Source organism: Pyrgilauda ruficollis, unplaced genomic scaffold (genome assembly GCF_017590135.1).
Source record: "Pyrgilauda ruficollis isolate IOZ18807 unplaced genomic scaffold, ASM1759013v1 scaffold5, whole genome shotgun sequence".
Lineage (NCBI taxonomy): Eukaryota > Metazoa > Chordata > Aves > Passeriformes > Passeridae > Pyrgilauda > Pyrgilauda ruficollis.
In genome coordinates this window covers 3,591,185-3,604,986 of record NW_024526599.1, presented here as the reverse complement: position 1 = coordinate 3,604,986, position 13,802 = coordinate 3,591,185, and the positions used below count along the sequence as shown (strand labels likewise).

The 13,802-nt window shown below is 49.0% G+C and overlaps 1 protein-coding gene across 1 annotated transcript in view; it reads right to left on the bottom strand.

Annotated features, from left to right (window-relative positions):
* Positions 1–13,802, bottom strand: part of MFHAS1 (malignant fibrous histiocytoma amplified sequence 1) — a 37,282-nt gene that overhangs the window by 20,460 nt on the left and 3,020 nt on the right. Inside the window, exon 2 of the mRNA XM_041480133.1 lies at positions 10,695–13,794. Within this exon, the coding sequence (XP_041336067.1) occupies positions 10,695–13,794 (3,100 nt within the window). The remainder of the gene's footprint in view (positions 1–10,694; positions 13,795–13,802) is intronic.

The following is a 13,802-nucleotide window of genomic DNA, read 5'->3' as shown; positions in this document are numbered from 1 at the left end:
ATGGGACAGGGGAGAGAAAATACAATGAAAGGCTCATTGAGATAAGAGCAGGGAGAGATCGCTCACCAGTTACTGTCATAGGCAAAACAGACACTACTTTGAAAAATTACTTTAATTTTTTACCAATCAAATCAGAGAAGGATAATGAGAAAGAAACCCAAATCTTAAAACACCTCTGCCCTACTCAGTCCTTCCTCCTGGGCTCAACTTCACACCAGACTTTTTCCTCCTAATTTTGTCTACTTCCTCCCTCTCCAGTGCCACAGAGGATCAGGAATGGGGTCAGCAGTCAGTTCATCACAGATTGCCTCTGCTGCTCCTTCCTCCTAAGGGAAAGACTCCTCACACTTTTGCCCTGCTCCAGTGTGGGGCCCCCTCCCACAGACTGCAGTTCTTCATGGACTGGGGTCCCCCATGGGCTCATAAGTCCTGCCAGCAAACCTACTCTAGTGTGGGCTCCTCTCTCCATGGGTCCACAAGTCCTGTCTGAAGTCTGCTCCAGCACAGGCTCCTCACAGGATCACAGCCTCCTTCGGGCATCTACCTGCTCCAGCTGCAATTGCTGCTGCAAGGGCTTTTGGGTTTTCTCCCCTTCTTATCTGTTATCCCAAAGGTACTACCACAATTGCTGATGGTCTTGGCCTTGGCCAGTGGTGAGTCTGTCTTGGAGCCATCAGGCATTGGTTGTCAGAGAGATGGGAAGTGTCCAGCAGCTGCTCACAGGAGCAAACTCTGTAGGGCCCCACTCCCGCTACCAAAACCTTGCCATGGAAACCCACTGCAAAAATAGAGCCACATACAGCAAGGGTGTAAGAAGCACTGTGAAACCAGGAGAGGAAACAAAATCCTTCATCTCTTCCCCTCACCGCAATAGCACAGACATATAGAAAGGATAAGTTTGTCCATCTTCCGCCTGGAATGCACTGGAAATGTGGGGAAGTCCACCTGCTTGCTTCTGCATGAACACAGCATGCTGGCTTCCTGAAGATACAGTCCAGAGGAGGCTTCCCCAAGAAAGCCAACCCATCCAAAGGACTACCCAGGGAATACTTTGAGCCAGAACTGATTATTCCAGCTCTCACTGCTTGTTTCTAGTTGGGCTGCTCAGCAATACAGTGGTGCAAGGCAGAGTGACTTAAAAAGTTCAGTAGTGGGACAGAGGGCTGGCTGGCTCAAAGCCCACATTAAGGCAGTGGAGACCAAGCCAGCAGCTGTTCTCTCAAGCTACAGCACACTTTAAAAAACATTTTAGACCCAGAAACAGCGCTCTATCATTAACTGAGAGTTTGTCACCACACAGCTGTTGCTGAGTCAGACACCAGTTTGTCTGGATTTGCAATTTCCCATGCCCTTTGGCTATTCCTGGGTGCGTCTGCAATTTGCAAGAGGCATTCGTAGAGCAGATCTCACAGAGCAGATCTCTCAAAGGTGTGCAGAGCAGGCCGGCTGCCACCCTACTGTCACTTGTCCAGCTCCTGTGTGTCCCATCATGACTAAATCCCCCTGCTAAGGAAGGTCATTGCTCCTGTGAGCCACTCACAGCTTCACAGATGAACAATTCCAAAAGTAAGGGGACAACTAAATTATGTAGCTGCCTCAAGTCTCCCTTTGGTCCCATATAGACAAGGTCCCAGCTGTTCAGCTCTTTTTGGGGAAAAAAAAAAAAGAATTCTACATAAACAACTTTAACTACCCCCTATCACACATCAAAATAAATAGAGCTGCATATTATTATACATTGAGGATGCGATCCTGAAAAGTGCAAAGATCGGCAATTTGACAGACAATCATGCTATTTTCCCCACAATGTAGTAAAAGAGAATATGTGTACAGACTGGTGAGTTAGACACTATATAAATATAGAGAGAGGGTGGAATGATAAAAATTCAAGTGTCAGGAACGTCAATATGAGATGACTGCTTCTCAGAATGGATCTTTATCATCAGCCATTACTCCATCTTTTGGCACTTCATTCTTTATCGATCTCAATTTATCTGAGAATTTTAATGAGAGATGAAAATGCAACTGTTCGGACATGGGCAACAGGAATATTTAGAGTACAAGACTGATGTCAGGCAGCCAGCCTCAGACAGAGGTCCCTGCCTCTCCCACCTCCACACTGTACAGCCTGTGCATTTCTGCTCTGCACATTGCTAAGTTCTTGCTTTCTAACACTATCTGTTCAGAGTAAAACTGCTTGCCATCCATACCTGACTGCTGCTTGTAGGAAAGAGGCCACAGGGAGTGCAGAGAGGTACTAAATAGCCAGCAACAGAGTTCCACAACAGCTCCTGATGCAGCAGGGAGCTGCTGCACCATGCAGACTCATGGTCTGTACTGCAGGACAATCTTGCAGTTCTGCTGTGTCCATCATAAACTTTCAGAAACAGCATAATAAAGATGCCTTTTTCTTCTGCTGCAAGAAGCTCTCCCTCTGTATGGTGCCCATGCAGCAAGTGGCAGGGGTCTTCCTAAATGTGAGGACACTTGTTTTGGGATAGCCTAGGGACAAATCAGCCCTTCTAGCAGCCCTCTGCTGCCAACCTTGCACTGATACAGAAGAACCAAATGCACTGCACATGTCTCTCAAAGTCAAGCAAGGCTAAATCACTGTACACTTTCAATGTTTTTCCACTGTATGGTTTCATGGGGCAGAAACCGTTAGATGCACTGGAAGCAAATCAGGTCAAGCACCTTTGTCTCAAATCAAACCCTGCAGATTTTGATGCTGTGGAAACCACAGCCAATTAATTTTTCAGGAAGTTCATAAACAACCCTACCCTGCTGTATGGCAGGATCTGTGCCTTATCAGATACCATTGCTCACTGGGTATTGCTGGAGAGAAAAACACCTGCTAAAAATGTAAAGAACATGCTCCAAGAGGAATTCAGCACAGAGACTGGAAAGTTACCATGTACACATCATTCAAGAAACAAGTCTTGAGTGAAGTGTGCCATAATTTTGCATTCAGTTAGAACAAAAGCCTACAATATTAATTTTATTACCAGTCATTTGTGGGCATGAGGCACATAAATCCCTGTCCTACCACTGTTGTACCTTTGTTTTGTTCCTGGCACATTGTAACAGGAAGAGACTGAAAACTCAACAGAAAGTGATGGGTACCATGTATGAAGGAGGAAGGAGCTTTCCCAGAACAGTGTAGGCTCCTTCAGATAACACAAATAAATATGCTCTTCTAAACCAGACTCTTGGCAAACATCATCCTAAAACTGGATAAAAGAGATATCCTGGTATTGCTTTTATAAAGAGTCTTGCAGAAATGCACTTGGAAAAGCTTGCAAAATCCTGCCAGTAAAAGCCCAGCAGAAGTCTCCCATCATCTTATCAGTACAATTCAATGTATCCTAGATCAACAACACTACAGCTGCTTCCTGGAGTGTTCAAGCACCAAGTCCGAGTCAGCACTTGGCAATACGAGGCAGGTCTGAACAGGATTTGAGACTGAACTTTATTTTGTGCTGAAGGTTACTTGCCCTCAGAGTTCAGTCTAGTTTGATCTTCACAAAGCGCTCAGTTTTACGGCCTTCCCGACTGAAGCACCTTGCTCATCTCAAAGCTGTGGCTTGGTTCATGCAGGGCTTGCCATGCTCAACTGCCAATTCAAAATTAATGCAACCTTGTAAAGTCCGTAGGTCCTAGGCCATTTTCATACTCATCTCCCAGGAATCCACACATAAAACCTGTAAGGAGTGTACTCAGTACACCTTTGGGTAAAGCTCAGAGCTCTTGAAAATGACCACTGGGAATACAAGAAAACAAATCTGAAATTAAGGTCTTGCTTTAAACCACAACCAGCTCCAGCAGGCAAGCACTCCAGCAGTCACAGCTCAGTCTGAGCACAGCCTCCATCCACTGGCCACAGACAAGTCACCCCTAACCACAGAACCTGGTAAGTCTGAAACCACAGTACCACTGACCATGTTGGCAAGCTGATCAGTGTTGCCACCAAGCTTTAGCCAGGAAAATACCACAAGTGCAATATGTCTTCAGCCTCCAGCAGCCTCCTGAGGAAGAACCATAAGCCCTCCAAGGTGGGCATGTTCAGTCCATTTGAACATCCCAAATTACATTTCTAACAAAGGCACCAGCCACTTTATTTTCACAGGTCTCACATCCCCCCATCTCAGTTCTTACATCTGGCTCCCCAGAAAGAAAGTGCTGGAGGACAAAACTCTCCCAGCTGGTCTACATTCACACAGGTGACCTTGATATCCAAGACGGTAAACTTTATCCATGGAACAGCTTCCAAAAACATCACGGTCTCCTCATCCTCTGTGTAAGACAGCTCCTTCACGCTGTGGTCACCAGAACCCCATCAGCTCTCCTGATGTAGGCAAGACCACCATATAACACACCATGAAGGCAGGCTGAGACTCCTGTAACCCAAGTGCATTGCTTTCTTAGGCACAGGTAAGTTCTTAGCTAGTCAAAAAGCACTGACACATTTTGCTTGCAGCAGAGGAATTTGGTGGTTATAATTCACACTGTACTTTAGGCATTCCCTTCCCACTCCTTGCCCCTAGAACAACGATTCAGCACTGGCCGCTAAATAAACCTGCATGTGGATCGTTCCCATGCCAAATCTCAACTAAACTTACATGGGAAAACTTTTCCCACTTCAGTGTTTGTAGAAGCAGGTATCATATCACCAGATTTGTGAGCACACAAGGCAATGCAAAGCATGTTTCATGACACCTGTGTCCACAGCATGCTGGAGCAGCACACAAATCAGTCCTAATGTAATCAACTGACTACAGAGAGGGGAAAACCTCCAACAACAGCTTATCTCACCCTCACAGTCAGTAGCTTTTAAACAGATCTCACGCAATGCAACAAAGAATCATTTGGTACCCAGCAGCTCTTTTATAGGTCATTTCCTGCAGGGACAAATTTCAGCAATCATAATAAAAAACACAAACTAAAAACACAAACTAAAAAAAAAGTAATGCACTGAAGGCCAAGAACTCTGCTTTGCTTCACTAACCAAACCAAAAAGATCCACTCAACCAAATCTAGCATCTCCCTGGTTCAGTGGTGGCAGATCAAAGTCCAGAGGCTCAATGCCCAGAGATGACCCCCATGGGGAACAGGCCAGGGCAAGACAAGTTGTTAAGGGACATACCAGAAGAGCTTCCCTGTGCCAGAGCTGACATAACAGGAAAGCTTTCTTTTATCAGAAATGCATAGGAACTTCTCAAATAAGGAAGAGGATTCCTTCAAGCAAGAAAGAGGATTTCTTCAAGCAGTGTTAAGTGTGCACGTTGCCATTCTAATTTCAAGTAATTTTAGCAAGTTCTGTATTAAGAGCTTCAAAATAAAAGCCCCCAAACACACACAATATGAGGTAACCAGACACTGCAGGACAGCTGTAAGAAGGCAATTCAAAAAACTCAGCCTTTCTTCTGGCAACCACATTCCCTCCCATTCCTACATCCTCCCAAGCCAGACTGTCAGGCACAAGCCCAGGTCTGCACTGACTACTTCAGTTCTCTCCAAAGACTGATTCCCACATCTGTACCCCACCAGGGACAGTCCTATGCCAGCCACCCACTCTGCACACCACACTCTTCCTCTGGCAATTTCTCAGCTTCCTCCAAGACCACAGAAATATTTGTTGTCCATTTCAACATGTTGTTTAAATTAGAGGATGCCACAGCCACCAAACAAGAGGACTTCAAATACTGACCTTGCAACACACAGGTTAATATGAAGGAAATCTCTAAAAATCGATGGCACATAGGCTACTACTGTGTTCCTACACTGTTACCTACAGCAAGTCACACCAGTCAAGGCTGTCACTGCAACAGCACAGAAATCAGCTCTAGTCAGTAAACTTAATTATCCATGCTAGAGCCACAGAATGATAGTAGCTTCACCCAGTCCAGCAACCAATCTATGGTCTTCTTCTCTTGAAACACAGGGCCCTGTTCAGCTTCATCCTGCCACCCAGATCCAAAGCTCACATGGTGCTGAAGTCTTGTCCCACTGCCTCCAATTAGTACTCTGCTGAAGCCACAGCCTGCAGGATAGAGTGACAACAGCCCCCAAACAGCGATAGCATCTACTTTGAAAGTCAAGTAAAAAAGACTCCACCTGCAAACGGGAAAATAGAAGGCTGCCTAATGCTAGCGTCAGGCTCTCTAACAAGCAGGTGTTGCTCTATTGCAATTGTCTATGAAAAGAACCCCAGCTACTTAAAGCATGACTACAGCGTGGAATTAGATACCTGACATGAGCCTTTCACCGAGCAGCAGCTCAGATTTTGAAGCAACTCTGGAGCCCTTCTGACAAAACCAGTCTCACCTGCTCTCGCCTCACCTGGCATAGGGTGACTCGACAGCATGACACATCACAGGAACCTCCACCTCTCTGTCTCCTGACTCCATCCCAGCCACCAAGGGAGATCATGATAGCTTTTGACTCCATCTCAGGGCTGGTGAGCATGGTTCACTTTGAATCATGTGCATATGGTGGCCTAGTTAGCCCTGCTCTAGCCCTGACAGAGAGACTCACAGGGGAACTACACTATGATACTATGATACCTCCATCTGTACCCCTTAAGGTGACTGGCACTATACTCCCTGCTTCTGCTCACCCTCAGTGTGGGAGACTGGCAGAGTAGAGGCTTGTGATCTCGTCCCTGCTCTGATACCTCAAGAAGGGAATAGCAAGGAAGGTGGCAGATGTGCACTTTCTCTCCACAAGAGACCTCTTCTTGCTAGTCCTCCAGAACCTTTCAAAGCTCCCCAATAGCTCTGGAGCATCCTTTTGGACAGGGGCTGCTAGGCTCACACAGTATCTCTGCCCATGGCTTTCTATTTGTTGCTATGTTTTCACTCTGTGAAAACCCACATCACCTTATCTTACTTGCGACAGCATTTTGTCCATCTTCTGCGATGGACACAGACCCTGAGTTTCTTATGTCTACACTCATACAGCCCCTTCACAAGGCAGGAATAAAGGAAAACCACGGGTCAAACATAACCCCTCCCAGCCCAAACACCAGAAGAATCATGCATAGGACATCAGGACACCTTGTACAAAAGGTGCACCTTGTACAGAAGACAGCCTGGAAGAGCACGTGGTGACCCAGACCCAGCCTAGCACAGGGCAAGGGGAAACAGCAGCAGGGCAGTTAGCAGGTGCATATGAACACAAGCTTGGAAAGTCCAGTGACATTTGTCCAAACAAAGCACACATGTCTGCTATCAGACAGATGGCAAACCACCTCCGCCCCCCAGTCCCAAGTCACTTAATAGCTTACAAGACATGAATAACCTAAAAGCTCTTCAGTCCAGGGGTTAAAAGAACATCACATACAAATGAGAGCATTCCACAATGCCTGTGATGACACAGCTGAGGTCTTACTGTCTTGGAGAGGTGAACCATTCCTGTTGGTCACTCAAAGACAGATATGACTTTCTTAGCCTGCTAGGGATGCTTTCATTTATATATCATGCAAATGTAAAAGAAAAAAATCAGTTCAACACACTGACTTGTTATCAGCCAAGTGGATGACTGCAGCCTCAAAGCATACTGAAATTCCAGCTCAGATGCCAATTCAGTTACTATTTCGTCCAGCTACAAAACTGTTTCAAAAACAAAAACTTCCTTAAAAGGACCCAACAAGACATTTTTATATCACTTTCATTCACTCTTTGCAATAAACCCTCAGAAAACGGAATGCAGAACCTCAATTTTTATTTACCATTTCTACACACAGTAGCCCTATTCCTAGAGTATTGCTGTGTGTATTATCAATGGAAGCTATAGTGTGCAGGACAGAGAGGAAAGGGAAGGAGAGGAAAAGCAAAGATTAATCCTCAACTCATGAACCTCCTTTTTGAAAGGGATTCTAATAAAAATTTTGGATGACCAAAGAATGCACCATCAGTTTCATGAATGACGACACAGATTGCACAACCACACAGAGAGCCAGACTGCACTTCCATTTTTGAGCACAAATTTGGCAGTGTCTACACAGAAATATTTCCCTTATTAAGGTCAACTGGCTGCAAAGCACTTCTTCAGTGCAGTCCTAAAAAGCCCACAGACCTATTTAAGTATTAGAAGCATTGTAATTGCCAGTGATTTCCACTAAAAGAGCTTGGAAAGAAACACAGACATCTCCCTCACTACATATTTTTGTAACATTAGACCCTTCTCTTTCCTACACCTTGTCAAAAATGACACCAACCATGATTCACTTGCATGACAGCAAGCTTGGCAGCATGACTTAAACATGCACGCCTCCTGATCAACAAAATCGGGAGGAAAAAAAAGTCTTGAGCTTCACGATTGCCATTTAGGGGCTCCCAAACAGTCTTTTATTCATAGAGCAGATACACAGCAAGGAATGTTTTAGATTAAATGCAGAAATACAGGCCTCCCAAGTCAAATCACAGTTCACATTTTTCACATCAAACCTGGGCTAGATTCAAGCATCATCCATGACAACAAGCAGGCTTCTCAATAAATTGATTTAATCACTCTTCAGCATTTCCACAAATCAGCCTTGCCTTTTAAACATGTTTGTCTGCTGTTCTCCCAGCTAGAGTCACAGAGCATCCATGTTTAGAAGAGTCATTCCCTGACCCAAAGCAGGGTCACATCTGGGATGCTATCCTGTGCCTTTGATAACAAGGCCTGAATTCCCTGCTGGAGCACCTCAAAAATGCTGCAACCCCCTTTCCACAGGCAGCATCACCCAGGTGTCATCCAGAGACGTGGCACACAAGCCCCAGCTTCTCCTGTGCTCAGCACACTGCTTACCTGGCCCTTCCCTTCCCAGCACACCTGGCCTGGCTCCCAGGTGAGATAAATCCTTTCCCATCTCTAAGGAAACATACATGGCATAGCCAAGTCCAAAGGAAAAGGCCCTTCAATGCCTCTGTCATGCCTGAACCTGCTCTGACCATCACTGGGGTCAGCAACACCACCAACTGCCTGCAGACAGTCTGACTCCTCTTCAAATTTCCCTTTTAAAGCACCATCTACTCACAGGGAGAAAAGGGACAGCTACAAAGCATTCACCAGTTAAAAAACAAAAATAAAGGAGGTGCATGACTGGAGACTGGAATTCACAAGCTAAATTTTCAATAGGTGCCCATCACACTGCATACTCGCATGTCTGCTGTCTTGACTAATTTTGGCGGGTTTTTGGGGTTTTTTTCAGGGGTTCTGTGGCAGGTTTAGTTTTTTCAGTTTTCAGTTTTTTGTTTGGAAAGCAGATCACATTGCCCTATGCACCATGTCAGCAGCAAGATATCACTCAGCATGTCTCACAGCATGGGTTCACCCCCCAGTCCAATGGCTCTTACATAAGTGAGCAGCTGGAGGGAGATACAGATGATGGAGCCAGGACTCAGGCTGAGGAGCAAACTACACCTCCTTATTATAACTATCCAGAGAAAAACAAACAAAAAACAAAAACAAGAAACAAAACCCCAAAACAACCCCCAAAAACCCACACTTTATTCATCACATTTGCTTATGAACAAATTCAGCACCACTGCTTGCTCTAAGTCAAATCATGCTACAGTTCCCTGCGCAATTTCAGGCTACCTCTTAATAATGTTCCAACACACCTCCAACATGGTTGCTACAATGCAGATTTCTGGAGCATTGCTCCCAGTCCAGAGTGCGTTTTGATTTCATGCAGATTTACACATCAAAGCACCTTTCCCATGGCACCCTGCAAGCTGCAGAGCAAACCCAAGCAGAGCAGGGAGGACACTAGTTAGGAGGCAGTACCTGCACACACAAAGTAAAACAGATGCTGCTGGAAAACATCACCGATGCAAATCACAACTTTAGAGGTGACAGCTTTAAAAAGTACAATCAGCAGTCACGTTCCAGAGGAGAGAGTTTATGCTTTTTTCGTTTGAGGAAGGGAGAGAGAGGAAGGAAAATAAAATGCGTTTGGGAACAGCTCCAAAAGGCACAGTTTGGGAATCACTTCTAGGTGAGACACTTAAACAAAGATGATGGAGAATCCTTCTCTCTTCAGTGAGAAATGCTTCCTGCTAGAGACAGGGCTCAAAGAATGCTCAGAGAAAGCTCTTTTTACACAGGGCTACGGAGACCAGCACACTCATTGTCTACCAGGAGGAGCTTTCCTGCATTCAGAAAGACTGCAGCACAGGCCAGGTTTTGGGGGTGGAGAGTTGAAGGGGGGAATGGGGATACCTGCAATGTTTTGGCATCTCTGTTCGTGTTTAAAAATAGCTCCAAGGAAGTGGGAGCTGCAGGGTAAAAGGAACTAGGGGAAAAAGAACCCCAACACCACAGTCCCATTCAAAGGAATCAAAACAAGGAGGACAGGTCAGAGACTTCTCAACAATGGCACTACCAACCCTCAGGGCCAAAACCCAAAAAGCAGAGAGAAAAGGCACAGACAAAGGGGGATGTAACACCCCCTCCTCTCAGAATACGGTTATTTTAAGTCTGTCTCCTTGGAGCTACCCTAATATTTTCTCTCATGACTCAAACCACCAGGGAAAGGAGTTAGAGCAGAGAAGAAAAGAAAAAAGAAAAAAAAAAAAAACAAAACAAAAAAAACCACAATGACAAAAAAGAAAAAACCACCAGAGCTAGGGCTGACCTCATAAGACACCTTTCTAGAAGGGGCAAAGCTCCAAAAGAGATGAAAGGCAAGCTGGGCTGTGCCTTACCTGGAAAAGTGTGTGGGTTGGGTGACCCTCTTTTAAGGCACTTTGAACAGAGGACATGCACAGTGTAGTACAGGCCCGGCCATTCCTGGAGCAGGACATTCAGTTCTTCCACTAAAGGCGTAATAGCTTGCCAAGCTGTCCAGATATTTGGTAGGGACGCATGACTAGCGATAGACAGAGTGTCTGGCTGCAGAGCTCCCCTGGCAGGCCGGTAACTCACCACCACAGGCACCTTTCCCCGGTAGGCATAAATCTGGTATTTGCCATCTGACCGCTGAACCACGTGGCTGTTAATCTGGACACTGTAGCGTGCAAACAAGCCGGGTGGGAAAATGAATGGAAAGCTATATTCAATCTGCAGCTGCTCGACCACAAAGGACTGTCCGCTCAGATTGGTGCCGTTGATCCATGCCTCGGCATGGGGCACCTCGTTTTTCACGTAGCAGGGAAACTTGTACCAAGCAGCCGCCCCATTTAAGGGCTTGCATTTCGGTTTGTTGACACAGTAACATAGCCCCATCTTCTCCAGCAGCTCCAGAATGAGCTGCAGATCCTCCCGACTCTGGACATGGGGCTTAAGAAGGAGACGGATAACATGGGCAGGAAGGAGGCCATGCAGCAAGAAGCCCTCCACGTAATGATGGAGCTGAGTGGTCCTCAGTTCGTCAATCTGCTTGTCGCTGAGCAGTTTCTGGAGCAGCACGGTGGCATCCCGCTGGCAAAAGACATTGAGGATGTCTATGAGCCGCGGCAGGTTGTGGAACACATACTCCCGCAAGGTGAGATGCTCCTCAAAGTAGAGCAGCTTTCCACTCTCGTGCAGGTAGGACAGGGCACTCTGCAGCCGATCCTCCGTCAGGCCTGCCTGCAAGCCCAGCCGGGCAGAGTCCCACCAGCTAAGCCACAACTGCTGAGCTTGAGGCTGGAAGTGCAGCTCCTCCAGCACTTGCCAAGACTTGGGCAACACTCGGTGCAGGTTTGGGAAGATATCCCGGTGCTCGGCCACCGAGAGGAGCTTGTCCCGCAGGCGACGCACCTGGCAACGGTCCTGGCAGCTGAAAGGCAGCACTGGAGATAGGATCTGTGGGCGGTGGTTGAGAAGATACTGAAACTGGGCTTTCTTTCGCCGCAAGTTCTTGTCTGAGACCCCGTAAAAGGCAGCATGCGGGCTGGAGCAGCGCAGGTCAAAGTCCTGTCCCAGAGCCTCATCCACCTGCCGGACTAAGCTCTGGAGTCCCTCAGCATCCCTCTTCTCCTGCTGAGCGATCTGGTGATGGATGTCCAGGCACTTCTCTTCCAACTCCCGCTCCGCACAGAGGTCAGCATGGGTTCCCACCATGCACACTACGGCATGGGGCACCTTGGAACTGAGCCAGTGTAAGAAATAGCCCACAGAGGGGTAGAAGTGCTGAGGGACGTAGGCACTCAAATTCACCACCAGCACGTACAAGGCTCCAGGGGAAAGGAAGAAAGACTGGATCACATCATAGCTTGGGTCCCCTGCCAGCTCATACACAATGAATGTCAGGCCCCTCTCTGCATCTGCTGTCCAGTCCATCACCTCGATGCCCTTACTGCCACCTGATAGTCCTAGTCCCAGTGGTACTCGGGGCACATTGGATGGCAGTGATGGTGCAGGGGATGTTGTGTTCCCTTTTGTTCGGTGAGAGGGCACACGAGAAGGGATGTCCTGCCGCTCAACAGGGAGATGTTCCACCTGCTGCGTGACAGGTACCCGAGTTGAGGAATTGTCTTGAGGCTCTGGAAAGGGGCAACACCCAACTGCCACCCTCCCAACGTCCTGCTGTTGCCCAGGAAACTCTCTGTGCTGGGTGTTCCCTGCCTCCAGACTTCCCATGTCCTCTCTCTGCTCATTTTCCTCCATGAGGCACCGCCTCAGCAGGGTCTTTCCTGCATCCTTTAGGCCCATGAGGACTAGTTTGAGGCGGGGTTTGAGGGCAGGCTGGGAGTGGGCCAGCTCCTGCTGGTAAGCTGCGATGTACGGGATGCCTTTCATGCACACTTCATAGGGGGGCTGGATGAGGGGGTTGTCTTTGATCTTCCACAGGGTGACACGGGAAAGCTGCCCGAAGCCCTCAGGCAGGATGGCGATCTGGTTGCCTTGCAGGACCAGCTCCTCTAGGCTGTGGAGGAGCACGATGGAGTCAGGCAGGTAGCGGATGCGGTTGTTGTCCAGCCAGAGAGTGCGGAGCTGGTGGAGCTCACAGAGGTCAGGGGGCAGCACGGTGAGCTGGTTGCGGCTCAGGTAGAGCTCCTCCAGACTGGGCAACGCCAAGATGGCAGAGGGAAACTCCCCCAACAGGTTGGATGAGAGGTTGAGCATCTTGAGCCGCTGTAGTCTGCCGAAGCCAGCGGGCAGCGCTTCCAGCCGGTTGCCATCCAGCATGAGGCTCTCGAGGGCACTCAGCTGGCAGAGACCCTCGGGAAGGGACGCCAGCCCGGTGCCGCTGAGCCAGAGGATCTTGAGGCGGCGGAGGGCAGCGATGCCCTCGGGGAGGGCCCCGAGGTGGCGGTTGCCGGAACAGTCGAGCTCCTCCAGGGCGGCCAGCTCCAGCAGCGGGGCAGGGAAGGAGGACAGCAGGTTGTGGTCGACGTCGAGGGTGCGGAGGTGCCGCAGACGGCCCAGGCCCTCGGGCAGGCGGCGCAGGCGGTTGAAGCTGAGGTCGAGCTCCTCGAGGCAGCCCAGCTCGGCGAGGCGGGGGGGCAGCCCCGGGCCCTCGGCGCCCAGTTCGTTGTGGCTGAGGCTGAGCTTGCGCAGGCCCCGCAGCCCCGCCAGCGCCCCTCCGTCCCCCAGGCCCCGGAGCCGGTTGTGGCTGAGGTCGAGCTCGGCCAGGCGGCCCAGGTGGCGCAGGGCGGCGGCGGGCAGGCGGCCCAGCCGGTTGCGCCGCAGGCTGAGCACCCGCAGCCCGCTCAGGGCGGCACCCACCTCCTCGGGCAGCTCCTCCAGCCCCCGCCCGCTCAGGTTCAGCGCCGCCAGCTCCCCCAGCGCCGCCGCCGCCAGGGATGGGAGGCGAGGAGCGGCGGCACCGGGGGGCGGCGGCGGCCCCCCCGGCGGCCCCGCGTCCGGCTCGGGCTCGGGCTCGCCGG